The sequence below is a fragment of the Mesocricetus auratus genome, unplaced genomic scaffold, assembly GCF_017639785.1.
Source record: "Mesocricetus auratus isolate SY011 unplaced genomic scaffold, BCM_Maur_2.0 Super-Scaffold_100008, whole genome shotgun sequence".
In the NCBI taxonomy this organism is placed as follows: domain Eukaryota; kingdom Metazoa; phylum Chordata; class Mammalia; order Rodentia; family Cricetidae; genus Mesocricetus; species Mesocricetus auratus.
Window position 1 is genome coordinate 68,289,227 of NW_024429192.1, and position 26,103 is coordinate 68,315,329.

Here is a 26,103-nt window from a genome sequence, read left to right on the forward strand (position 1 = left end):
TCATAGGAGTTTGGAGCACTCTTTTTTGAATGGTTTAAGAAAGATTTTTGAATATCTGGAATTTGAATTTATCTGGTCCTGGACTTTTTTTTGTTTTCCAGATAGATTTCTCTGTGTAACAGCCCTAGCTATCCTGGAACTTGCTCTGAAGACCAGGGTGGCCTTGAACTCAGAGATCCACCCGTCTCTTCCTCCCAAGTGCTGGGACTACAGGCACACGCCATCACTGCCCAGCATCAATTTTAAGTTTTATTGCATTGTCGTCAGATAGGATACAAGGTGTTATTCCAATGTTTTTGAATTTGTAATGATTTGTATCCCAGGATGTGGCCTATTTCTAGAAAAACTTCCATGTGCTGTTGAGTAATAGTATATTCTTTGGTGTTTGGATAGACTATTCTGTAGATAACCTGTTAAGTCCATTTGATGTATATCAATTCAGACCTTCTTGTCCAGATGACTTGTCTATTGGAGAAAGTGGGCCACTAAACTTGCCCACTGTGAACAGTTGGGCTGATGTATGGTGGGGGGTGATGCCATGCAAAGGGTCTTGTGGACGCATGTACATGGGCTGGGCAGGTCTAGAGGTGAAGGTGGTGGTGGGACTGGCTGTGGGACCTGGAAGATGTGGGAGGTTTGGGTATGGAGTGGGGTGGTAGATATGGTTAGAATTTTTATTCTTTATCGTCTATCAGTATTCAATTTTTCTGCCCTAAGTGCGTATCATTAATATTATTAAAGGAAATTATAAAAGGCATCAGGTAGTTAGGAATCACACTGTATGACTGCCATGTTTGACATATGACATGCAGTTGCCTAAGACTGTGTTTGTGGCAGGGGTGGTAGAGCTTTTCTTTATATATCTGAAGTGCATGCCCCCAAGAATTGATGTTGTTCTGGCAGTCTCCTGTTTTCTGTAAACAGTTCCATAGGAGTCAATATCTACATTTGAAAAATGCTAGGCTAAGGCATTATTTAGCTGGGCATAGCTGTACATGCCTGCAATACCAACACTCAAGAAGCTGAGGCAGAAGGATTGCAGTAGGCCTGAGGTCAGTCTGGACTTTAAAGTGAGTTCTAGGCAAGTCAGAGACCTTACACAGAACAAAGTAAAAAGGCATAATTTGTTCATGTAAAACCTCCAGGTTGGCTATACATCTCAAGGAACACACTTCTCACATTCGCTGAGCCAGGCCTTTTGTTTTCTAAATCTGAATTTGTATGTGAGTATTGACATTGCATATGGAGGTCAGATGACTTTTGGACACTGGTTGTCTGTTTCCACTGAAGGTTCTAGGGAGTAAACTCAGCTGATTTGTTGGGCCATCCTGTCAATCCCAGATTCCCTTATCTTACCACCTACGTAAGAAGTAACAGGACTTCTACTGAACATATTTAGGAAATACCAATGAACAAACCAGTGATTTCCCCACAGGTTTCCATCAAGGATCTGGATGCTTGTAGCCCGTTTGCCTAGGTTTAGATGAATCATCTTGAAATAGCTTGTGACTCTCTTCCTCCCTCCCTTCTCCTTCTTCCCCCACTTCCTGTCTTTAAAAACCTTTCGTTTTGCTTTCAAGTCATTGAGAGCAATGTTTTCAGCTATGGCTGCGGGTCTACTGTGACAGCACACTTGCCCAGCACACCAAATACCTAGATTATAGCCCCGGCACTTCAAAATGAAAACAAATGTAAAAACTTACTGGTGCATGTTTTTACCCCACAGAGGTGGGCAGACCTCTGTGGATTCAAGGCCAGCCTGATTTATGTATTATACCGCAGGAAGGGGGTAGAGGGGTGTCTCAAAACTTTTTTTAAATTATCTATGTGTGTACAGCTGTGCATATGAGTACTGGTGCCCAAGGAGGCCAGAAGGGAGCACTGGATCCCATGAGGCTAGAAGCAAGTGTTCCTGATACTCTCTTCAGCTGGTTCATCCAGAACCCAGAAGAGGGTGTTAAATTCCCTGGAGTTAGAAATATGGGCCATTGTGGATGCTGGGATTAAAATTTATGGTCCTCTGCAAAACAGCAAGTGCTTTTAACTGCTGAGACATCTCTTCAGTCCGAAAAAGCAAATGTTGATTTCACAAAATAATTGTGTACATGTTGTATGTATATTGATCATAGAATAAAATACATTAGTTTCAATATAAAATCTAAAAGCCACTTAAGAGGTTAATTTATTGGTAAATAAAATTAGTATCTATTCCAACACACCCAAAATCATCTGTGTATATTAAAATAAATCAGCAAGGCAGCTGTATCTCCACCTTACATTAAGTTCTAAAAACTTATATGGAGGTCCTCTCAAAATTAGCTCACAAAGCCATTTAAACAATGTGGGTTTAAATACTACCGTATTTTATGTATTTGGGGTTTACTGTACTTTCAGGAAGGCTCCCCACACCCACCTGAGGCCCCATGTATATCCTCTCTCTCGGTGTAGGCAAACACCTAATATCCTCTAGGCAGTTCCCAAGTGTGTTCAGGACTTGGGAGAGAAGGAGCAGGCTTCTAACAGCCTTAATCAACTCAGGGGGAATACGGAATCTGCAGAGATGGCCGGACAGATTTCCCCAACCATAAGCTGAGGTTAAAGAACAAGCATAAAGCATTAGACTGCAGAAAGAGAAGTCACCAATACTATGTATTTTTTTTTTCGAGACAGGGTTTCTCTGTAGCTTTGGAGGCTGTCCTGGAACTCACTTGGTAGTCCAGGCTGGTCTCGAACTCACGGAGATCCGCCTGTCTCTGCCTCCCAAGTGCTGGGATTAAAGGCGTGCGCCACCAACGCCCGGCAATACTATGTATTTCTTAAAATTTACTCATTTTCAGAGACACTGGGCTAGACAGAACAATGCAACATTTTTTCAGGTCCCAAAATCGAAATTTCACACAGACATAGACAATCACTGGCTTTAATTTTGCTGACTTGCTAGTTACGCCAATAGCTGTTTTCAGCATCCTTTTTTTTTTTCATGTTTGACTGTAACATTTCTATTGCCCACACACTTCCTTGTAATAACGAAGACAAGCCAGTGCCTAGAGAACCAAGCTTGTGGCGTCTTAGCTTGGATTCAGGAATGTATGTGGAGTAGTACAACCGTAGCTTACTGTCTGTACTCACTACTTGACTATGTTCTTAAAGATTTACTGTGTATCTGCATGTGCGGATGTGTACATGAGAAGGCCGGAAGTGGGTCATTTGTCCTTCATCACTCCTCCTGTTCCCGAGGCAGCATCTGATCCCCCTGCCTCTTCCCTCAGAACTGAGATTAGGCGTGAGCGGCCTGTGACATGGCTGCTGGGCTGAGACTGAAAGCGACCCCTAGTCTTACCGCCGAACCACCTCTCTAGCTTCCTGATCTGAATTAAGAGTGCCTCTCAAGAGCACACATGGTGGCAAGCTGAGAGGACCCTGGAACACCGTATCAAGCACAGTGTCACTCACTTGGGTGGAGAACAAATCACCATCCAAAAGGGACTTGGCTGACACAAGCAAACCTTATCCAAGGCCCTTAATTCCTTTAAGATACTACTATTGCGGTGCTCCTGTCCATGTGTAAGCGTGGAGTTAGGAGGACCATTTGGAGAAGTGGAAGGGGTCTCTGTGCAGTCTGTCCTTGTGGAGGAAGGAGCAAAAACAGTTCACCCCTGAATCACCAACTGCACGTGCTCAGGTTTGGCCAGGCCACTTGGTCTTATAGGGTAGGCTCAGCCATTTCAATCACATCACAAGCTTCCATACCAAGCCCACTTCAAGTCTCAGAAAAAAGCAGGTTTCCGCAGCTACAATCTCTGACCACTGCCAGCATTCCCAAGAGCAGGTATGGACATTTGTATCTAACATGTGTGCAGCTTTTCTAAGTTTATCTTCTTTTTGTACCAGAATAAGTTTGGAAGGTTGGAGCCAAGAAAAGAGGAGAAATTATCAGCATATTCTAGGTTCTGCCAGACGGTCTTTTATTACATCATAAAAGCAACACTAGGCACTAGATCTTGCAAAATATGCTCTGACCAACTTTCTGAAATTAAAAATGCATAACCACATCTGTAAGATTTTTAATGAACAAAAAAGTTAAATACAAACTTTCATATGCAAAATAGATGACTGTAAAACGGGCAACCTCAGAGCCAGTACTAAATCTCTCTCGGAGGCTCAGTGGGACTGGAGTAGGGCATGCTAATGAGCAGAACTTAATTTCAGCTTTATATATATATATATTAAAAAAAAACTCTGAGGAAAAATAGGCTTAAATTGAGGAGCATCTTCTGAAATAGACAGTTCAGGCCAGCCCTTTACCATTGTGAGGTCCACACTAACCACACCTAGGATGAAGTATTTATGGTCACAGTTACTTTGAATCCAGTTTTGAGAGGAAGCCAAGCTACTTCAGTTCTAGTCTCTAAGATGAGCACACGCTGGTCTGAGGACGCACAGACCTCGTTCCTTGGCCATGTTACTATGAACTGTGCTGTGTCATAGCGTCAGACTCTAAAAGGCAGCCAGATTCCTACAACACAGCATCCTCATTTCTTCTGGTGTTTTCAAGTCTCAAAAGGGAGAACCTAACTTCATGTTGTCTGTTCCCACTCCAGCATTAGAGAAGCTGGTGAACATCCCTCCTCCCTCTGCTGATGCGTCCCTCTGCAGCAGGAAGTAGCAGTTTGATTAACATTCTTCTCAGAAATAAATAGTTCAAACGAATTATTTATAGTTAATTATAAAAGAGCAGTGAGAAAGGGCACTGCCCAATGTTTGCAAATGAGTGAATGACTACATGTGAACAAATATACAGAAAAAAACAATTCATAGAACAAATCCTGCATTTCCCACATTCATATGGAAATAACTCTTTAAAACAAAAAAACATTAATTAGCATTTGTTCTTGTATGGGGTGAACAGTCCAGGGCTCTGAGCAGGCACAGCCTTACAAACAGGGTTGCAAGCAGCCCCTCCACACCTCAAGTCAGGGCTACTGTGGAGAGGCCTTCATGCACTCTTGATAGCTCAGTACCTGTGAAAGAACAGAAATGATATGGGGACTTTTTACCCATAATGCATGAGGTATATGGAAACATCCATGAAAGAGCCACCAGCAGCTAGAAGACCCAGGTCAGGGCACTGTCACAGCAACTGCTGATGAAGGATTTCCCACACCATCTTCTTTCGGAAGAGAGGCATCTGGTGCTGAAAAAAAATCCCACAAACAACAGTATTACCCCCTTCTGTGCACAGTATCACAGCAGACAGCCTTTAGGTGTCATAAATGACTCAGGATGCACATGTCCATCTGCTTTATATCACACACAGATTTCTGAAGTGCAATGGGTTCATTTTTAGCTAAGAAGGGCTTCTCGTCCCGATCTTCCCACCTACACCGCCAGTGCTGGGATGAAAAGCACGCGCTGCCATGTTTGACAAAAGTGTTTTTTCGTTTGCTAAAGAGCCTATGCTGGCTGTGGTCACAAACTTCTCCTGCCTCAGTCTCCCCAGTCTGGGACTACAAGTGTCCCACACCCAGCCTACATACATGCATTAGTGTGCGATTACATGTGTATACATATGCACTCACAAGAAAAACCAAAGCTGAACACAGAATCATACACTACAGGGACAATGATTTTTTAAAAAAGTACCAAAAAGGAAATGTTGTATAATAGGAAACTTTTCTACATTCTAAGTGAACGTAATTTTTTTTTTTAAATTCACTTTTATGTTTAAAAAGTGACCTTAGGGCCATGAAGGTATGGCTCGCTGTTAGAGGTCTTCCTGGTTTCAATTTAAGTGACAGGAAATTTTATTTAAAATGTAGGAGCAGCAGCAACACATGTATTTAGTTCCAGAACCTGAAGAAGAGGCAGGTGGATCTCTGTGAGTTTGAAGCCAGCCTGGTCTACAGAGCGAGTTCCAGGACAGCCAGGGACACACAGAGAAACCCTGTCTTTTAAAATTAAAAAGAAAAATTGAAGCTCCCACCTTTCGCCTATTTGTGGTGCACTGTTAAACACAGGTAGAGCTATCTCTATTACACACTACTGAGTTTCCAGAGGATGTGTGTGACAAAAATCTTAATACATGATCCCACAATTTTTCTTGGGGGTTGGGGGAGAACAAGGTCTCTCACTTCGTAGTCCTGGCTGCCCTGGCACTCACTATGCAAACCAGACTGACCCAAAACTCAGAGACGCTCAGGTCTCTCTCTGTCTTCCTAGTGCTGAGATTAAGAGACATGTACCACCATGCACAGCCTTAATACATGGTTTTTAAGTTATTTTAAATAGTTCAAGACATCCAAGGTATCAGTAGACTATTTACCCAATATGCACAGTGGTACACATTTATAATCATAGCAATTAGGAGACAGAGGAAGGAGGAGAAGTACTAAGGTCATCCTCAGCTACATAGTGATTTCCAGGCCAGCTTGTAGTACAGAAGACCATGTCTCTCTAAAAAAAAAATAAATCATATCAACCTCAGTAAAGCGTTACTTTTACTCCTAATAAAACTGCTAAGACTAATCAACAATGAGTGTATTCTCTGATAGGAACGCTAGGATGTCAGCAGGGGAGCCCTGGTATTTCATGCTCCTCCAAAGCGTTTAGTTCTACTACTCAATCAACAGTCTGCTTAGCATACAGGAGCTATCAAACAGAGATCTATGGAGGAGAAATCTTTCTCATTGGGATTAAGTCAAGTTTCCCGATGCACCTGGATTTCCTTTCAAGCATGACATCTTTCAGAAAGGAGAGCGTCTATCTTCGGCCTGGTTTCCTCTGGCTGTCATCTATTCCCACAAGCCTCCCTTTAGCTAAGACATATGAACCAATTAAAAACAGAGTTCAAGGATAAGCAACTTATCCCATGGTCATCAAGAGTTCTTGATCAAGCTAAGAATACACTTATGAAGAGCATGCACACCACTGATTGATTCTGAGTGGGGTCTGACCTAAGGTTCTTCCCAACAGTCTGTCTGTCAGAGCCTGAAGTGTGCCAGGCACTGCCAAAGTACAACAAGAAGAAGTAAGCGCAGGACAAGAGCGTGGACTCACCTGAGTAAATGTGATAGGTTTGTCCCTAGAAATGTAATCTGCATATTTACAAGTAAACATTCCACAATCACTCCCGTTCAACTGTTGAGGAATCTCCTAAAACAAAACACAAAGAAAGGGGGAAGAGGTAAAATATTATATACATTCCTTAGTCTCTTTCTAAACATCACGGCGGAAAAACAGCACAATGATGGTGGATAAACCTGGTGTTGCACAAACACAGTCACCTTTACTCTTTGTGGTATAAAACGCTAATCATGACACAGTATGAGGCCCCACAGACACATGTCACAGAAGAAAGCAGTAACGCACACGAGAATGCCAAGCTAAACAGAACCCATCAAACATGATGAGGGGTGGGAAAGGGAACAGTATTTGAGTCACTGCAAGAATACTAGTGACGAGTATTTCAGATTATTATAAATGTAAATATGCGGGAGACACAAGAATCTATTTCAGTACTGCAGAGGTTACATGGCCCTAACAATCAGGACAATGGCCTGCTACTTAGGATCCCTACAGTTTCAAGTGAGATAAGAAAACCATCTCAGGTTCTAACCAACTAGGATCACTCTTTGAGCACTCAGTCGTGTCCCTGAGGCAGCAGAAACACAACTAGGAGTAATTGGCTCTAAGAACATCAGACGATAAGACCACATGGAAGCCAGGCATTGGTGGCGCACGCCTTTAATTCCAGCACTTGGGAGGCAGAGGCAGGCAGATCTCTGTGAGTTCGAGGCCAGCCTGGTCTACAGAGCGAGTTCCAGAACAGGCTCCAAAACAATACAGAGAAACCCTGTCTTGAAAAACCAATTGAGAGAGAGAGAGGAGAGAGGAGAGAGGAGAGAGAGAGAGGAGAGAGAGAGGAGAGAGAGGAGAGAGAGGGGAGAGAGAGAGAGAGAGAGACAGAGAGAGAGAGAGAGAGAGACAGAGAGAGAGAGAGAGAGAGAGAGAGAGAGAGAGAGAGAGAGAGAGAGAGAGAGAGAGAGAGAGAGAGAGAGAGAGAGAGAGAGAGAGAGAGAGAGAGAGACCATATGGAAAAAGCTGTGTGCCCAGGTCTGTACCATTCCATTCTTGGCTTGACATGACTGCGGCCATCTTAAAACTGTGACCTGAACTGAACCTGAGTTGAACCTGGTCAGTTTTCCCAGCATACTATGGCAGGTAAAGCTGCTGGAGTGGTATGTATGGGAGCTGAGGAGGACTTTCACACTGTGAATGCACAGAATGTGCCTTCAGTCTCTGATATTAGCTTGAGAAAAACTGGGATAATCACGGTTAGATGAGGTCATTTCTACTGGGACCTACCTCCTGAGCGTCAGAGGTAGTCACTGGACCTGTTACCACCTTGTGCCATGCTTCTGTCCACCTGGACCACAAGCTGCAGTTTGCAGTCATGGGTCTGCCAGCCTTTGATCTCAAGTACCCTGGGGCCCATTTTCAGACCTGAGACTGGGTTTTCCCAAAACAGTTTATGTTTAAAGCAAGATAAAAGACAGGAAGCAACTATCGTGGTTATACCGATGGCTGAGTTCAGAAAGAGGCCACTTAAGAAATATAAGCTGTAGAACTAATTTAGGGTTGTATCCACAGACCCTAAATTCAATCCTTAGTGTGACATACACACACACACACACACACTCTTCAAGAAAATGTGTGCTTACAGAATGAGTGAAATAAGAAAGAAACACAGACAAGCATCACTTACATGTGGCTTCATGCTGTAGTGGGTCCACTCTAAGAGATTGAGATCTGTATTTCTTTTGGTCTTACTTTCATCCTGCAAATACTGACTAAAGAAAACAGAAACATATAATGAATGTACCAATGAAGGCCCAGGAGACCAGTCACTGTGATTAAAAAGGACTTTGTGATGTTCAGGAGGGATGTCATTCTCAAATCTGGATCTTTTTTTAGAAATGTAATTATATTTTTATTTTTAGGTTTTCCTTTCCTGCTAATGAAAATTATACATGTTAAAAGATAACATGCATTGCTTACTTTAAGAAAACAAAACCTCCTAAAACAGCCATTCAATTACCAATTGGCTATGTGTTTTTGTAGTTCTTTAGACCAGCTCTAGTACACACAATCAAGAATTTACCCTATATTCTATGGAAAAGCACTGCTCATGGTAGTCTTTAATGCTAGTACTCAGGAGGCTGAGGCAGGAGTCCACGGGTGAGGGAAATCTGGGTATACAACAGACTGTCACAAAACAAGAGCTCTGTCTTACCCTGAAAGAGACAGGTCTATTAAGGAACTTACTAAGCCAGGGAGAAGCAGGCAGGAAAGCTAAGTGGCAGAGCCCAGCTGGAAGGCCTCTCCACAAGCATCCCAGCAGCATGCTGGCCTGCCTAATGAGCTGTCCAGGAGGGAGCCTCAGAAACTGCAGGAAGGGCTGCACCAGCCTGCAGCACCAGGAAAGGCCACAGTGACACAACAGAGACAATAGTCCCACTGCTCACTCTTCCACGCAGCACCGCGTGGAACTTAAAATGCAGCCAGCAAAATCTGAGAACTCCACCTTCCAACTCAGCGTAGCTGTGAGCAATTCACTCCATGAGCATTTTTTTACCTCTAATTTTCTATGGTTTAATTTCAACTCTGGCTTTGCTTTTGTTTGCTTAGGGCTTAGGACTATATTTCTCTACCTGGTTTACCCAAAGGCATTCTTTTTCATTTATTTGTTATGTGCATGGGTGTTTTGCCTGCATATGTCTGTGTGAGGGTGTCAGGTCTGAGAGTTACAGACAGTTGGGAGCTGCCATGTGGGTGCTGGGAATTGAGAGCCAGTGAGTGCTCTTAACCCGAGCCCCACCCCCACAGCACTCTGTACTTTGTCCTCAACTGTGTTTCATGTAGTCCCCCTCTTTTCCTAGCATCATATTCTACAGCTTTAACACTAAAGCCTGTGGGCCTCAGCAGCACCCTGCTCTCCCGTCCTTTACTTTACCCACCCTGATTTCCAAGCGCATCTAATACTCACCCCTTCCTCACCTCACCTCTCTCCCATTAGTCCGACTGGCTAAGATCTGAATACACTCCACATATCCTTGGCCGTTTATCCTGGAAGCTATTAAATGGCAGGGTCCATGTTAAAGGTGAGCATGACAACTGCACAGTGGCAATAGCAAACAGCTGGGGTGCTCCCTCGTGAACATTCCCTGGGGAAGGCACCTGCAGCTCCTGGGCGGAGGAACCATTTTCTGAACTACACACACTGAACAAGTCCTACTTAAACACTGCCAATACTTCAACTGAAAGGATACAGCTGATTAACAAGAGAAATTAGCTGGGTGTGGTGGCGCACGCCTTTAATCCCAGCACTTGGGAGGCAGACGCAGGCGGATTTGTGAATCTGATGCCAACTTCGTTCCAGGGCAGTTAGGGCTGTGTAGAGAGACTCTGTCTCAAAAAAGCCAAAACCCAACACATACCAACAAAAACAACAAGACTAAATTAAATTCAAGCAAAGGCATATCACCAGATGTGTAAATCCCAAAGCAGTAACAAGGTACAAGAGAAAACAAGACAGCCTAACTCCTCTAGAAATGACTAACCATACAGTAATGGTATCTAATGAGAGCGAGTTAGATGAAACCCCAGAGAACTCAAGATCATGATTACAAATATGCTCAAGGACACAAATAGGTGAACAAAATAAAAGTGATGGATGCTATGAATGAGAAAATCAACAGGGGGGGCAAGGATTGAAGAAAGCCAACCTGAAATGCTGGAAATAAAACATGGCAAGTCAAAATGTAACACTGAAAGTATCAGCAACAGAAGGACCTAAGGAGAGGGGAGGAGAGGAAGTGAAACAACCCAACAAGGATAAAGATAAAAATAAAAAGGTGCTGGTGGGAAGTTCAAGATACACATGGCATTCTGGAAAGATAAATCATGGGTTATAAGCACAGGAGAAATCTCGTTCTAAAGGCACAGAAAGCATTTCCAAAAGAATCATAACAGAAAATTTCCTGAGGTTAGGAAAACAAATGCCAGCCTAGACACAGGTGTTTAGGGCCCAACAGTCCAGAAAGGCCCTTCCTGTTCATATTACAATTAGAATGCCAGACACAGAACACGAAGTATAGCGAGAGCGGGAGGCAAGAGCAACACCAGTCGCAGATTGATCAACAAACTTTAAAATCCAGAAGGACTTAGGATGATATATTTCAAGTTTTAAAAGTTAACTGCTAGTGTGGAATGATATACATAGGCAAAGTTACCTGCCATAATTGGGAAAAAAATTTTTTTAATCTGACAATTTATGACCACACCAAGCCAACTCTGCAGAGGATAGTTAAAGTGACCCTGACTAAAGAGGAAAAAAAAAACCTATCCAGGAGGCTGCAGAAGAGATGAACCATGCTAGAATTAAATACTAAGGAAGGAAAACCCCAAAAATTACAAACCCAATAAAATGACATGAAATTGATACCTAAGTTTAGTCTTAACAAATATAGGAAAACTGAGGTAACTGCTTATATCCTATTTCATCACAACAGACTATGTCTGCAAATGAACATCAAGAGAAACCATAACGCATATGCACACTGATGTCAATTAAACAACATGCTTCTGAACAGTGAATGAGTCTTAAGAAAATAAAAACATCTCCAAAACCAAATGACAATGAAAATAATGTTCCAAAACCTTTGTGACACAATGAAAGCAACCCTACAGGGATATTTACAGCTCTAAATGCTGACGAAGAAATCAGAGACATTTCAAATTACTAACTGAAGGTACCTAAAAGGTTTCTTTTGAGGAAAAAAAAAAAAAAGAGCAAGTCAACCTCAAGTAAGTAGATGGAAAGAAATCATTATGATCTGTCCAGACATTAATGAAATAGAAATGAAAAGAAAAAAATACAAAGAATCATTGAAACTGAGAGTTGGTTCTTTGAAAAGATAAACAAGACAAACCAAAACAGAGAAGACACTGGGGGGCAGTAGTGGTGCACGCCCATAACCCCAGCACTTGGGGAGGCAGAGGAAGGTAAATCTCTGTGAGTTTGAGACCAGCCAGGTCTACAGTGAGTTCCAGAGCAGTCAGAGCTGTTACACAGAGAAACCCTGCCTAAGAGAGAGAGAGAAGACAGCAACTTAGACAGTTAGAGGTGAAAAGGAGCCATCACATCAGATCCCAGCAAAATTAAAAACATTAGGTCTGGCCGGGCGTTGGTGGCGCACGCCTTTAATCCCAGCACTCGGGAGGCAGAGGCAGGCAGATCTCTGTGAGTTCGAGGCCATCCTGGTCTACAGAGCGAGTGCCAGGACAGCCTCCAAAACAATACAGAGAAACCCTGTCTCGAAAAAAAAAAAAAAAAAAAAAAAATTAGGTCTGGAAGCTACAGCTGGCTCAAGTGGGTAAAAGCACTGGCTGCTTTTTCAGAGGACCTGGGTTCAATTCCCAATACCCACATGGCAGTTCACAGCCGTCTCTAAGTCTAGTCCCAGGGATCTGAAGCCCTCTTCTGACCTCCTTGGGTGCTGCACAAACATGGTGCACAGACATACATTCCAGTAAAACACCCATTCACATCAAACTAAAACAGACAAAAAATGAAACTTATACAAAACTTCAGGTCTCCTGTTGAAAATCTATATTCCACTAAGCTGGAAAATAAAAAGAAATGGATGAATTTCTAGATGATGAGGCTTACCCAAAACTGAACCAAGATGAGAGAAATAGTTTAAAAAGATCTGTACTAAGCAGTGTGATGTAAGTGGCAATTAAAGTTCTCCAACAAAAAGCAGTCCAGGCCCAGAAGGAGTCATGGTGACATTTATAAACCTCCAACACTCCTCAAGCCACTCCATACAAAAGAAACACTTCCAAACCAAAGGCAGATAAAAGACACAGGATGGGGATGTGGTGAGGAGACCAACAAGCTAATTTCCCTGATGAACTTAAACTAAATACTTGCAAACTGAATCCGAGAACACATCAAAAAATTCATTCACCATGATGAAGCTGGTGGTGCAACTTGACCAGAGATACAGGAATGCAGCATGTGTCAGAGGGTAAATGTTCTAGTTACACAGATGGAACCAAGGACAGAACCCAAGGACATCCTGATAGAGGTAGAAAAAGCTCAGACAAAACCCAACACTCCTTCATGTTAAAGGTTCTGAAGAAACTTACATTGGGGAAAAAAATCATAATACAATAAAGTCTACATATGACAGCCTATACACAACATGGTATTAAATGGAGAAACACAAAGCATAAGGAACAACACAAGACAGGGTGTCCAACTTTTCCACTCTTACTCAGTCCAGTACTGGAAGCCTTAGCTGGAGCAAGACAAGAGAAACACATAAAAGGATACAAACAGCAAAGGGGAATGCCAAAGCCCATCCTGCAGATGCTATGGTTTTTTTTTTTTGTTGTTGTTGTTTTTTGAGACAGGGTTTCTCTGCGGCTTTGGAGGCTGTCCTGGAACTCACTTTGTAGACCAGGCTGGTCTCGAACTCACAGAGATCCGCCTGCCTCTGCCTCCCAAGTGCTGGGATTAAAGGCGTGCGCCACCAACGCCCGGCTGATGCTATGGTTTTATACACAGGAGTTCCTAAAGATTCCACCAGAAAACTCAGACCTGATACACATTCAGTAGCAGGATACAGAAGCAACACCAAGTCCTTCTTATACATCAGTAACAAAGAAACTGAAATCTTGGAAGCAATCTAATTTGTAACAGCCTTAAAAAAGAAAAAAGTACCTTGGAATAAACTTAACCAATGATATGAAAGATCTCTAAAATGAAAACTTCAAAATATTCAAGAAAAAAAAATCAAGACACTAGAAGATGTAAAGTATGGAAGCATGTTCATGGATTCGAACATTCACTATTATGAAAACAGTATCTTACAAAACCCAATATAGACTGGGCAGTGGTGGCAAACACCTTTAATCTCAGCACTTGAGAGGCAGAGGCAGGCAGATCTCTGTGAGTTTGAGGCCACCTGGTCTACAGACAGCCAGGACTGTTTCACAAAGAAACTTTGTCTGGAAAAACCAACAAAACAAAACAAAAAACCCAATATAGTCAATACTGAGCAACCTCAACCAAAAATCCAGGGACATTTTTCACAGAAATAGAAACACAATCTTAAGCCATGCAGTGGTGACTCATACCTTTAATCCCAGCACTTGGGAGGCAGAGGCCAGCCTGCTGGTTCACAGAGCAAGTTCCAAAACAGCCAGGACTGTTAAACAGAGAAACCCTGTCTTGAAAAGACCAACGCCCGCACCACCAAAAACAGCAATCTTAAGCAAAAACCAAACCTGATTTAAAGTTATATTATAGATCCATATTAATAAAAACAGCCTGGTACTGATGGAAAAACAGATTCAATGATTGAATGGGATACCAATGGGAACCTATGCAACTTCAGCCACTTGAGATTTGACAGAAATGTCCAAAATACACAGAATAGACAGCATCTTCAACAAATGGTACTGGGAAAACTGGCAATCTACCTACAAAAAAATGAAAGTAAACTATCTCTCACCCTGCACAAAAATCAATTCCAAGTGGATTCTAGGACCTCAACCAAAGACCGGAAACTCTGACACTGCTAGGGAGAAAGGAGGACACTACAGGCATAGGTGAGGACTATCCAAACAGGAGTGTGACTGCTCAGGAAATGAGGCCAAACATCCACAAGAGTGGTCTCGTGAAATTAACCCCACTCTCAGAAAACACAGACATAAGCTGACTTTAGGATCACAGGTCAAGACTCCCAGGCTAACAGTTTAAATTCAAAGAAATGTAATTCCAGTTAGGCTTCTAGAGAATATACTTAACATTGAAACACTGCAAAGTTGCCTTCCAGGATCTAGAAAACAGAAACTCTTGCTGAGATCAGTTCCTAGGTTAGTTTTAGACAAAATGTGGAGTTAACAAGTTCTGAAGAGAAACACTTCATATCATGACATATTACTTCAAAACTACATGTTAAGACAGTCACCCAGAGAGTCCTAGCATTAAACAGAAGAGAGATTATCCACTGGAGGAAAACCAGTGCAGCAGAGAGACTTTCAGACTTTACTTACAGAAGAATCTCACAGATCCTGTGGCCTTTTTGTCCCATAGAATCCAGATATTTAAGACACTTTTTTCTTAGGTCCATCACCTATAAGGGAAAAGGCAAAAGTTCTTAGACAGACATCCTTTGTTGTGTTTGAACTCAGCCTGGGTAAATGCCAGCTCCTCCTCCCTCAGCATCCTAAGTACTAGGATCACAGCATGTGCTACCATACCATGCCAGCAACACTGTAAACAGTAATAGTAGCATTTTAAAGATTTTAACACGTAGCAATATAAACAGATTTAGGAACTTTTAAAGTTGTAAAACCCCCCAGACAGTTTGAGACTAACAGGCCATACTTCAATTCCTATACAAAGGCCTAGAAGCTTTCCAGCAGTCATCAGTGACCCTCTTAGCATGGGATTCTGCGCCCTGCCCCTTTCCTCCTCAAAGCATGCCTGGAGCTATCAAAGCTGAACAAATCAATGCCTCTCACACTGTTGGCCTTTCGGTCACTGGAAGAGCGGCAGCCACCTTCACTGTGAAGGAAAGTCGTCTACACTAGGGTACTATTAGCAGAGGAGTCCTTTCTTAGTATATATGAGGTTCAGAGACTGATCCCCAAGACAAGAAAGAAAAGAAGTGGGGACACAGGAAAAGGGGGAGAAGGAAGAGAGAAGGAGGAAGGAGAAGAGAAGGTCAGGCAAAGAAGGCAGGTGAGGGAGGGAAGGAGAAGAGAGAAGGGGAAGGAGAGAGGAAGAGAATGAGGAATCTATAACAAGCTCCAACAATCAACCCTTTTACTCACCACCAGGCTCCAATGCACCTTCCGATGAATAGGTACCAGAACAAGTTCTTGTTCAAAGAGATTTACCCCTTTGGTCCATCTTTTCACTGCCTGGTAACCCCCAGACTTTAATTTAGGATAGAAGAATGTACTGAATGCATGAAGTGCTGGATAGCCTTGCTTCTTACTCCTTTCCACTAAAAGGTTCATGTAAAAATTAATGACCTGTAAAATAACAAAAGATTACAATTTGGAAAATGACAAATACATTAGAAAAATGAATTCCTACCTAAATCAGAAAGTGAGATGCTTAAGGAAAGGACAGTCCATGCAAGAAGTCAGAAAACAACTGTTCAGTACAAACAAACAAAGACGAAGGCTACAGACTGAGCTCAACAGCAAAGTGCTTGCCTAGTACATGCAAGAGTCAACACTGGATTCAATTCCCAGTACTGGACCATCTCCCTAATGAAAACCAGCAAGTCATGTGACTATAATTTTGAAGCACATGAATCACATTTCTATGCAATAATGGAAAGGCATATGCAACTGTTACGCAGAAAAATGAACTATTAACTATAGCATTACATCCAAAATATACCTCAATTCGGATATTTCCTGGAAGGAGAAATGCCAAAATATTTATGGAACTTTTGAACAACAATTTCTTCAAATATAAATTATTTTTCAAAAATTTTATAATAAGCATATTTACACTTACATTACATTTACAAATGGCAGTATTTTCATGTAACTAGGCGCTTTGTGACATAGAAAGATGGAGTAAATGAGTACTAAGCCAGCTTTTGAAGAATATGTACTGACACAGACAACAAATGGAGTAACTTTTTATATTTATCATTTGCTACGGTTTGAACACACATACCAAAAGTTTTTTAAGCTTTAACTATGTGCATATATGTGGGTAAATGCACGTTGAGTGATGGTTCCCATGAAGGCCAAAGATAAGATCCTCTTCAGCTGGAGTTACAGGCTGTTAAGTCAAAGGATGTGAGTGCTGGAACCAAACGAGGGTCCTCAGAAGAGCAACAGGCACTCTTACCTGCTGCATCATCTCTTTTGTCCTGTCTCTAAAATACTTATACAAGAACCTAATGCTCGGCGTGACTGCAGTAGGCAACGACTCACTCATGAGTGCCTACCCATGGATGAGACCACTTATAAAGACGCTGAAGGGAGAGCCACAGACCCCTTCCCTGCCCATGTGAGGGCCCAGGCCCACTCCCCATCACTGTACCACAGCAGACAGTGAAGCTGTAGGCATCGAGGCTAGGCTTTGTAGTCATCAGAACTGTGGACAATACCTTTTCTGGGGGAGTGGCAGGGAGGACAAGGTCTTACTATATAGCCCTAGCTGACCTAGAACTTGCTATATAGACCAGACTGGCTTTGAATTTAAAAAATCTGCCTGCCTCTGCTTCCTGAGTTCTCCTGGTAGTAAAGTGTGTGCCACCACACCCACCTCAATACGTCTTTAATGAGAGGTTTTGCATCACATATTACTAATCAGGTGATGCACAACTCAGTGCACAAGGTCCTAAGTTAAATTTCTAGCATGAAAACAACAAAACAAAGAACATCTGGGGCCAGTGGGTTCAAGACCTGTCTGATTTATCCAAGATAGGCCAGCCTGGACAACTTAGTGGAAACTTATCTCAAAATAAATGGTAAAAGGAAAGACAAAGAGGGATGAGGATATAGACAGAGCTCAGTGTAGAGCACTTGCTTGTCTAATGTGGGAGACCCTTGGTTCAATCCCTGGTACTAATAGAAAAGACAGCAAAACAGAAACTGAAGTTGCTTCCCCAGGCCCTCTTAACGAACTAGGTAGAAGTCACTTTGATTCTAGGTAGTAGATGACCAAGCAGAATGACAGTCAAAGCAGGAACAGAAGAACTGACCTCATCATTGAGCCACTGATAGTTCTTTAAGGTCTGGATGTCTCCCCTCGTAATTCGCAATTTGAAAGCGCTGCTTAGGATCTCATCTGGTGGACCATGGCCGAGGGCATTATTGATCTCCTTTTCCATGTCCTGAATTAGAAGGTCCAGATGGGACGTTAGCACAGAACCACTATCAGGTATCAAAAGCCTCAGACTGATAAAAGGCCTTGATCTCAGCAACACCTGGTGATCTCTGAGAACATCCACTATTAAAGGCCTATGAAACTGCAGTGTAACAACATTTAAATTTACAACTATAAAACAGTCTTAATAAGCAGTGATGGAGGTGTACACCTTTTATCCCAGCACTCGGGAGGCAGAGGCAGGTGGATCTCTGTGAGGTAAAGGCCAGCATGGTCTACAGAGTGAGTTCCAGGACAGCCAGAGAAAAAACACCTCAGAAAAAACCAAAACCAAAACAGTCTTAACAATGGCTATTTTCCTTGAACTATTTTAATGAATTATGCAGCTAAATATATATTTAGCTTATGAACCCAATCAAAATTATTTAATTACTGTTTTGTATTTTTTATATAGTTTTGTTATTTATGGTTTGATATCTCTACCTCTGTCATTGTTAGCTTTAATGTTCATCTCGATAGAGCTTAGAGAAAAGAATTATAGTTGAGGATTACCTACATTTGGCTGCCCTGTGGGCATGTCTGTGAGGGATTATTAAATCAATGGATATTCAGGGACCCAGCAGAAGGGAGAAACGGCTGAGTACAAGCAAGTGGTCATGCATCTAGTCACTCTTTGCTCTGGAATGTCAGTGATACGCCTAACTGGAATACATGCACTCACGCCTGAAGTGTGTGCTAAAATAAACTTCTTTTCCCTGAGCCACTTAGTGCCCAGCTATGCCATCATGGCAAGAGGGAAGAAACTACAAGAACACTACAGAGATCTCTGCTAAGCAGACCCCTCCACATGCACCGAAATAGCAGGGGAAGAAGATCCAGTATGAGGAATCCCTTTAAAATAAGAACTTTCATTGCCTAGTTTTTTAGTAAACTTTCACTATATTCAAGTATAGTGGTCAATAAAAAAAGGATGTCTTAGAAAACTGGTTTTTTTTTGTTTGTTTGTTTTTGGAGATAGGGTTTCTCTGTGGCTTGCTTTGGAGCCTGTCCTGGAACTAGCTCTGGTAGATCAGGCTGGTCTTGAACTCACAGAGATCCACCTGCCTCTGCCTCCCGAGTGCTGGGATTAAAGGCATGCGCCACCACCATCCCACTAAAAACTGTAACTTTAAAAATGCTCAATACATTCATTCTCCGACACCACATTTTAAAACTCAAAACTTGTGAAGGGTAGAAAAACAATCAATTACAGGCAGATGTTATAGCACAAGCTTATAATTCCAGCATTCGGGAGGCTAGCAGCAAGAGCATTGCCATGAGTTCCAGATCAACCTGGGCTAAGACAAGACCTAGACCCAGTTTCAGAAAAACACCCAAAAAACCAAAACCAAGTATACTTGGTTGTCCACCAAGAACCTTCACACAGACTACAAATGATCAATATAGCAACATAAGTAGACCCGGAATCCAGTTTTGTTTTTGTTTTTTAGAACTTCACATGTGGAGAAACTTCTCAAAATGAGTTTAGAGAAACTGGCAGGTCTAAAACAGCCACCCTACTCTGATCCACACAGGAACTATACCTCTGTAAGTTCAAAGAGATCTGTTCTTCTCTCCTTCTCTCGGCTTGGGAAGTTCTTTTCCTTTGCCTCGAGTCCTGATATCTTCCTCCTGAGTAAGCCATTGCTCCCACTTCCAAGGCGAAGCCGGGCAGACACTTCCTCTGACAGATCAGGCTCCAACTGGTGTCCCCTTGTCTGACCAAAAGAGTTTCAACATTGACATGCTTGATCTGCACATATAATACGTTCTACATACACATGCTGTACATGTTATGAAAGAAGATATAAAGCTAACTTTTTCCAGTTTTAACACTGTCATGGATTTTCATTTTGGGTGGTGAATAAGTGCACAAAAACATTTGATAGTGAGGGTGAAAATCCACTGTGAAGCCACGCAGCCTCTGTTCCACTGTATAGTTCACTGAGATGCACAGACTTTGGGTCTGGTTAGTTTTCATGTATGTTATTTTCTATAATAAGGTTTACAAAATTAAGAAAAACATCAAATTCTGGCTGGCATTAACTTGAGACAGAGGGGGGGGGAGAGTATGAGAACTGGCAACTGTAAACAGACGCTTCAGAGCTAAACAAAGACCCACAGGGCCTATCAACTGCAAACCAAAACACTCACCAACATTCCTCAGGCACTAGGAAGGAAAGCATTTTCAGTTCCTATCCCAGTCAAAAATGTAGTGAAAACATGTGTGTAAAGTTTAGAAAGGTACAAGGTATGTACTGCAGTGCATCATACAGAGGAATCTACTTCTGTCCTTATTCAAAGTCAGCTGTGTTAATTAAACCTGCTTCAATCTATTTATTCCTTTTTCTGTGTTGGGGTTGGAACCTAAGACCTTTAATATGACAGACAAACTACCACTGAACTGCAGTCTAGTCCTCTATTTTGCCTTACACACACAAAACCCACACTTTACAAAAAAAGTAAGTGTATTTAGAAACAGAACTTTGGAGTAGAACCACAGTAGTCTGAAGATGCCAGTGAGCATTCTTCATTTTTGCTGACTGCCAGGTAGCCCTATCCCCTCCCTTCTTTGTTTTATAGAAAGAATAGATCTCACTTTATTATCTAGACTTGGTCCTCCCCAAGTGTTAAGATTATGAGCATTCTTTGTTTTGGCTAAATAGATGATAAATGAAATTAAACACAAAGAATCAATCTGGAATCACTGGAAACAGCATTAGATAAGGGAATTTTTAAGACTTATCACTTTTGTAATTCTATGTAACTAAAATGTGAGTAACATAAACATTCAGTTGCATTTAATTAAGAAATCTATTTCTGTGTGGGTTAAGTAGTTACTCAGGAGACAGAAGCAAGCGGATCTCTACAAGCTTGAGGCCAATCTGGTCTATATAGCAAGCTACACAGTGAGACCCTGTCTCAAAAGGGAGACAGACAGACAGACAGACAGACAGACAGACAGACAGACACACACACACACACACACACACACACACACACACACAGAGAGAGAGAGACAGAGACAGAGACAGAGATAAAGATATACTTCTGCCAGATACTAAATGTTTAACAATATACTTCATTATTAAAAACCTTAATATGGGGAGATGCTCAGTGATTAAGAGCACTGACTGCTCTTCCAGAGGACCTGGGTTCAATTCCCGGCATCCACGTAGCAGATCACAACTGTCTATGATTCCAGTCCCAGAGGATCTGGCATCCTTACACCTATAAGCAGGCAAAACACCAATGCACTCAAAATAAAAACGAATAAAAAAAAAAAAACCCGGGTATGTCTACAGAGTTCACTGAAACACTAATTCTAATACTTACACTGAAAGTAGGCCAGGCAGTGGTGGCTCACACCTTTAATCCCAGCACTCAGGAGACAGAGGCAGGCAGACCTGTGAGTTTGAGATCAGTCTAATCTACAGAGGGAGTTTCAGGGCAGTAGGACTGTTACACAGAGAAACCCTGCCTTAAAAAATCAAAACCAAAGAAATAAAAATGTAGCAAGGGCTTCTACTTACACCTTCCTTTTCAAATCGGAGTCCCGCCACCTTCTCCGCGTCAGCTTTTCCCTTTGAGTACCTGAGAAGGAAACCATCAGAGACTTGAGAACTTCTGCTGTTCAGCAAGGTACATATTATTTGTAGAAGTAAGATTTATTAGTGGTGCACATCTGCAAGCCCAGAACTCAGGGAACTGGAAGCAGGAAGATCAGTTGTTCAAGGCTACATAATTAGTTTGAGGCTAGCCTGGGCTAAATGAGATCCTGTCTCAATTTTTTTTTTTTAAATTAGGATTTACTAATCCTGAACAAAAGTGGTCTTGAGAATGCTGGCCCTGCACTGTCTCTGCTTCCTGGCCTGCCGTAAATAAACTGAGCCATTCTAATGCTTTCCCCACTATGACTGACCTCTTCCACTGGAGCTAAATAAGCCCTCCCTCAAGTTGTCTCTGCCAGGAACCTTAACAGCAATGGAAGGAAGCACCACAAAGGACTGGTGCTGAGAAGCGTGCTTCCTGCTGTGAGCAAACCTCTCTGTGGTCTTACAAGTCTGGAACAGTCTGAAGAATATGGAAAATGGAGCTGTGGATAAGAGAGAGATGCTCTAGAACACTGAAAGCAGAGCTGAATTGGGAGATTCTGACAGGGGCTGAGAAGACCACAATGCCCACAGAAATGCCGACACTAGACTACTCACGAGGGTCAAATAGGGCCTTTGGTACTGGAAGGTAAAGAATGGCTCTATTTCCTCGGCAACCCGGAACCTTATCTGAGAGCGATTTGAAAGAGGATGGAATGTAGGAAGAGGTGGTGTGTTCCTGTAACTCAGCACTCAGGGCAGAGGCAAGAGGATCATAAGTTTGAGGTCAGCCTTACTTACACAGTAAGACCCCATCTCAAAAGAGTGGAAAAGGGAAGCTGGGCGGCTGTGACGCAAGCCTTTAATCCCAGCACTCAGGAGGCAGAGGCAGGCGGATTGATGTGAGTTCGAGACCAGCTAGATCCAGGACAGCCTCTAAAGCCACAGAGAAACCCTGTCTCGAAAAACCAAAAAGACTGGATAAGGGGGCGGAGGAGGTGGATGAGTTGGTAAAATACTGAGTTTGAGTCCAATACTCATGTAAAAGCTGGCTGCAGCAGCACATGCTTATAATCCCAACTCTAGGGAGGAGGAGACAGGAGGCTGAGGCTTGCTGGCCAGCCAGGTTCAATGACTGAGGAAGACAGCTAATGTCTCCACCTCTGACCTACGTCCAAATGCACACGCACAGACCCCTCCCTGCCCACTCTCTTAAAAGGGGGTGGGGAAGCAGTGACAAAGGAGCTCCAAAGGCAGTTTAGCAGTCAGGGGCCACATAGCTATGGCTAGAAGCTTTTAACCAAGCTTACAGAAGACTTGGAAGGGAAATGCAGAGCCAAAGGATGAAGGTGATGATGCAATTATTAAAAAAAACTAGTACTGCTAAAATCATCCCAAGCCACTCCTGTCCCTCCAAAAACGCTCAGGTACTCTTCCCTAGAAGAAACTGGCAGCAGACTTAAAGCACAAAAACTGTGACTTTGTCTTATTTACTGCTTTATTGCTATCCGAAAGTTTCTTTGTTTTGTGTATTTCTGGTACTCTTACACTACGTATTGGAGGGGTAGCAAAAGTGATTCCCAAGTGTAAATCAAAGGGCAACCTCAGGAGGTTGGCTCTCTCTACCACATGGATTCTGGGGATCAAACTCAGATCTTCAGACTTGGTGGCAAGCTCCTGAGCCATCTTGCCAGCCCTGTAGAATCACGCTGAAGACTGCCTCAATAAGAAAGGTACTCCTCCTTGCAGACTACAGCAGTTGTGGTCCAGGGAGCTCAGCTATCATCGAGTGGTAAAAGACTTTGATACTGTCCATGTGGTGAACTCGCAATGGTTAAGCATGACTAGATTTAGAACCACTAGTAGACTAGATGTGTCTAAGAGGGACTAACTGAGGGAGCAGTGAGTGCCACCATTCCTCAGACTGGAGGCTGGCAGGGGCTAGTTACAAGCGAGCCTTCCCTTTCTCTGCTTTCTGATCTACTGTTACCTTGCCACGCTTACCCTATGACGATGGGCTAAACCCTCAGAGTCAAAATACATCATTCATTACAGAGCATCTGTCAGGAACTTCGCTCATGGAACAGACTAATGCCTACTCGATTTATCTGACATGGTAATTTCAATAAGCCTTTTGAAAAGTTACAAACTTTGAAAATTTTCCTATACTATTTCTGTTTGGATATTGATAAACTAATTTTTTTGTTGTTTTGTTTTTTTGTTTTAGTTTGTTTGTGTAACTCTGTAGACCACGCTGGCCTCGAACTCGTAGATCTGCCTGTTTCTGCTTCCCGAGTGCTGGTATTAAAAGCATGCGCCACCACTGCCCAGCACCAATTTCTTTCTACTCTGAGGAAGTACGTAAGATTCACAGCCTGTGAATGACATCCACTAACTAAATGTAGTAAATTATACACAATAATTACCCCATTGTGAGTTCTCTGAGGATATGTTTATGCCTTCCTGAAACCCATTCTGGCACATAATTTATAATTTATAAATAAACTTAAGTTTTCTTAAAATAGCTTTGAGTTTATATAGTCCTCTAAACCAATGGTCAGCAAATCTTTCTGAAAAGGACCCAGGAATAAAAGTTCAGTGTTTGTAGCTTCATTCACACTTCTTTACCTCTGAGGGTTACTTAACAAAAACAGATGGACCACATTTGGACCCTTGCCACTGCTGGCAAAGTCTGCTCTAAGGTAACAACCGTCCAAAGTCTTAGGAAAGCAGGACAATCTTCCGCTGTCCTTGAGTCTGATACAGCAGCTGCTGTAGATGCCACCCAACCCATATTCCTAAGAAGCACCTTCTTCCCCAAGTCCCAATGGCTATGAGATAGGGCAGCTTGGAAGTACCTGACTTACAACTATTTACCTACTCACAGTGCTGACTAGTTAGCAGACCGAGAAGATCCACAGTTCCTCAAGGTTATTCATAAATGTAGCTAGTAAGGAGACTTAGTCTAAATGAAATCTTAGAATTAAATGGGCCACGCACCTCTTCTCACTTCTCACTGAACAGAGAGGTCCCCTTGTTTCAACGACTCTGTCTGTGGGGATGGAAAAAAAGATTCTTTATTAGCCAATCATAGGCTGGAATTTCTACTGTCAGATTCAAAGAATCAGGACATTTGTTTGAGCTTATGCTAATGTGAACTCCAAAGCCATTGGCTGCCTCACACACAAGCACGTAAAATACACATGACTTTCTCTTCCTTCAATACAATGGAGCACAAACTGATACCAGATCATTTAATAAGCAAGTCATTAAGTGAACAACTATTGGAGAAATACAAGAAAGTTAATATGAAGTAAATAATTTTAGTCTCACAGATATACTACTATACAGGAATTTCACACACAAATTTAATCTTAAAGCAATTTTCTTTTCTAAAATAAAACTTTCGGTACTAGATAAGTGCTAGCCAATGCCTTGAAGCCTGATAGTACTTTACAGCCTAGTCTACCACCTTTGAGTAGTGTACCAATTTCCAACCTCACACGCATGCTCTCACAGGAACTGAGGTCAATGTCTTAAGATAGAACTAAAGCTGGAACTCACACTGTTTTGGAACAAAATGGGCTGTTCTGACTCCATGACTCTGCTCCTCCACCCAGCCTTTGGTCTTTAATGTATCCATCTGGCTTCTCTGAGAACTTAGAAAGACACAAAGAGGAAGATCAGCTCAGGTAAAGGAAAGACCCTAGTCACAGTGAAGAAAGGACTAACATTCCAACACACAACACCAAGATGACAACAAAACCTATAGTACGCAATAACCAAAGTTAAAACTCCCAAACAATAATTTGTTCTTTCTACATGCAATAAGCTAGACAATCCTGTGACTCAACTTGACAGTTTCATACTTCATGTATTTGCAATCACTTGTTAAAATTACAAGGTGAACTGAAATCCTGAATTTATACCTTCCTACCCACTCCTTCAGATAAATGTAAGACTAGACTTCACTTCCTTTTGCTACTGTTATCTATCTGTCCAAATCACTGGCATATTTGCAACCACATACACAAAGTTCTTATTACCCAGTTAACTTTTAATTTCTAAGTAGAGGATGCTAAAATGTAATCACTAGATGCCTCAGACCGACTGACTCTCTCTCTCTCTCTCTCTCTCTCTCTCTCTCTCTCTCTCTCTCTCTCTCTCTCTCTCTCGGGGGGGGAGAAGGAGGAGGCTGTGAGGAAATGAAGAGAAAAAAAAGAAGGGAGGAGACAGAAAGATGAGCAGAAGAAAAGGAGTTGGGACAAAGGCAGATATCCTGGGACATGCCTGTATTGAGCTCAGAGACTGGGCAGTGATTTCTTTTATGTACATGAATAAGAATTCATGCCAGGGGCTGGAGAGATGGCTCAGTGGTTAAGAGCACTGACTGTTCTTCCAGAGGTCCTGAGTTCAATTCCCAGCAACCACATGGTGGCTCACACCTTGGATGAGATCTGGTGCCCTCTGCTGGCATGCAGGCAGAAGACTGTATATACAATAAATAAATAAATAAAATATATATTTAAAAAAATT

General features: G+C 42.3%; 1 protein-coding gene across 3 annotated transcripts in view; it reads right to left on the reverse strand.

Moving 5' to 3' along the window:
* Window positions 1–3,944: 3,944 nt before the first annotated feature.
* The window catches only part of Senp2 (SUMO specific peptidase 2), a 39,095-nt gene continuing 16,936 nt past the window's right edge, over window positions 3,945–26,103 (reverse strand). For all 3 annotated transcript variants that reach the window (XM_040751053.1, XM_040751055.1, XM_040751054.1), the window contains 10 exons: window positions 25,132–25,226; window positions 24,568–24,619; window positions 21,508–21,568; window positions 19,519–19,692; window positions 17,811–17,942; window positions 15,910–16,113; window positions 15,127–15,206; window positions 8,765–8,849; window positions 7,057–7,152; window positions 3,945–5,194 (listed from right to left, as the gene is read on the reverse strand). In XM_040751053.1, the coding sequence (XP_040606987.1) occupies window positions 5,132–5,194; window positions 7,057–7,152; window positions 8,765–8,849; window positions 15,127–15,206; window positions 15,910–16,113; window positions 17,811–17,942; window positions 19,519–19,692; window positions 21,508–21,568; window positions 24,568–24,619; window positions 25,132–25,226 (1,042 nt within the window). In that variant the 3' untranslated portion in view covers window positions 3,945–5,131. The remainder of the gene's footprint in view (window positions 5,195–7,056; window positions 7,153–8,764; window positions 8,850–15,126; window positions 15,207–15,909; window positions 16,114–17,810; window positions 17,943–19,518; window positions 19,693–21,507; window positions 21,569–24,567; window positions 24,620–25,131; window positions 25,227–26,103) is intronic.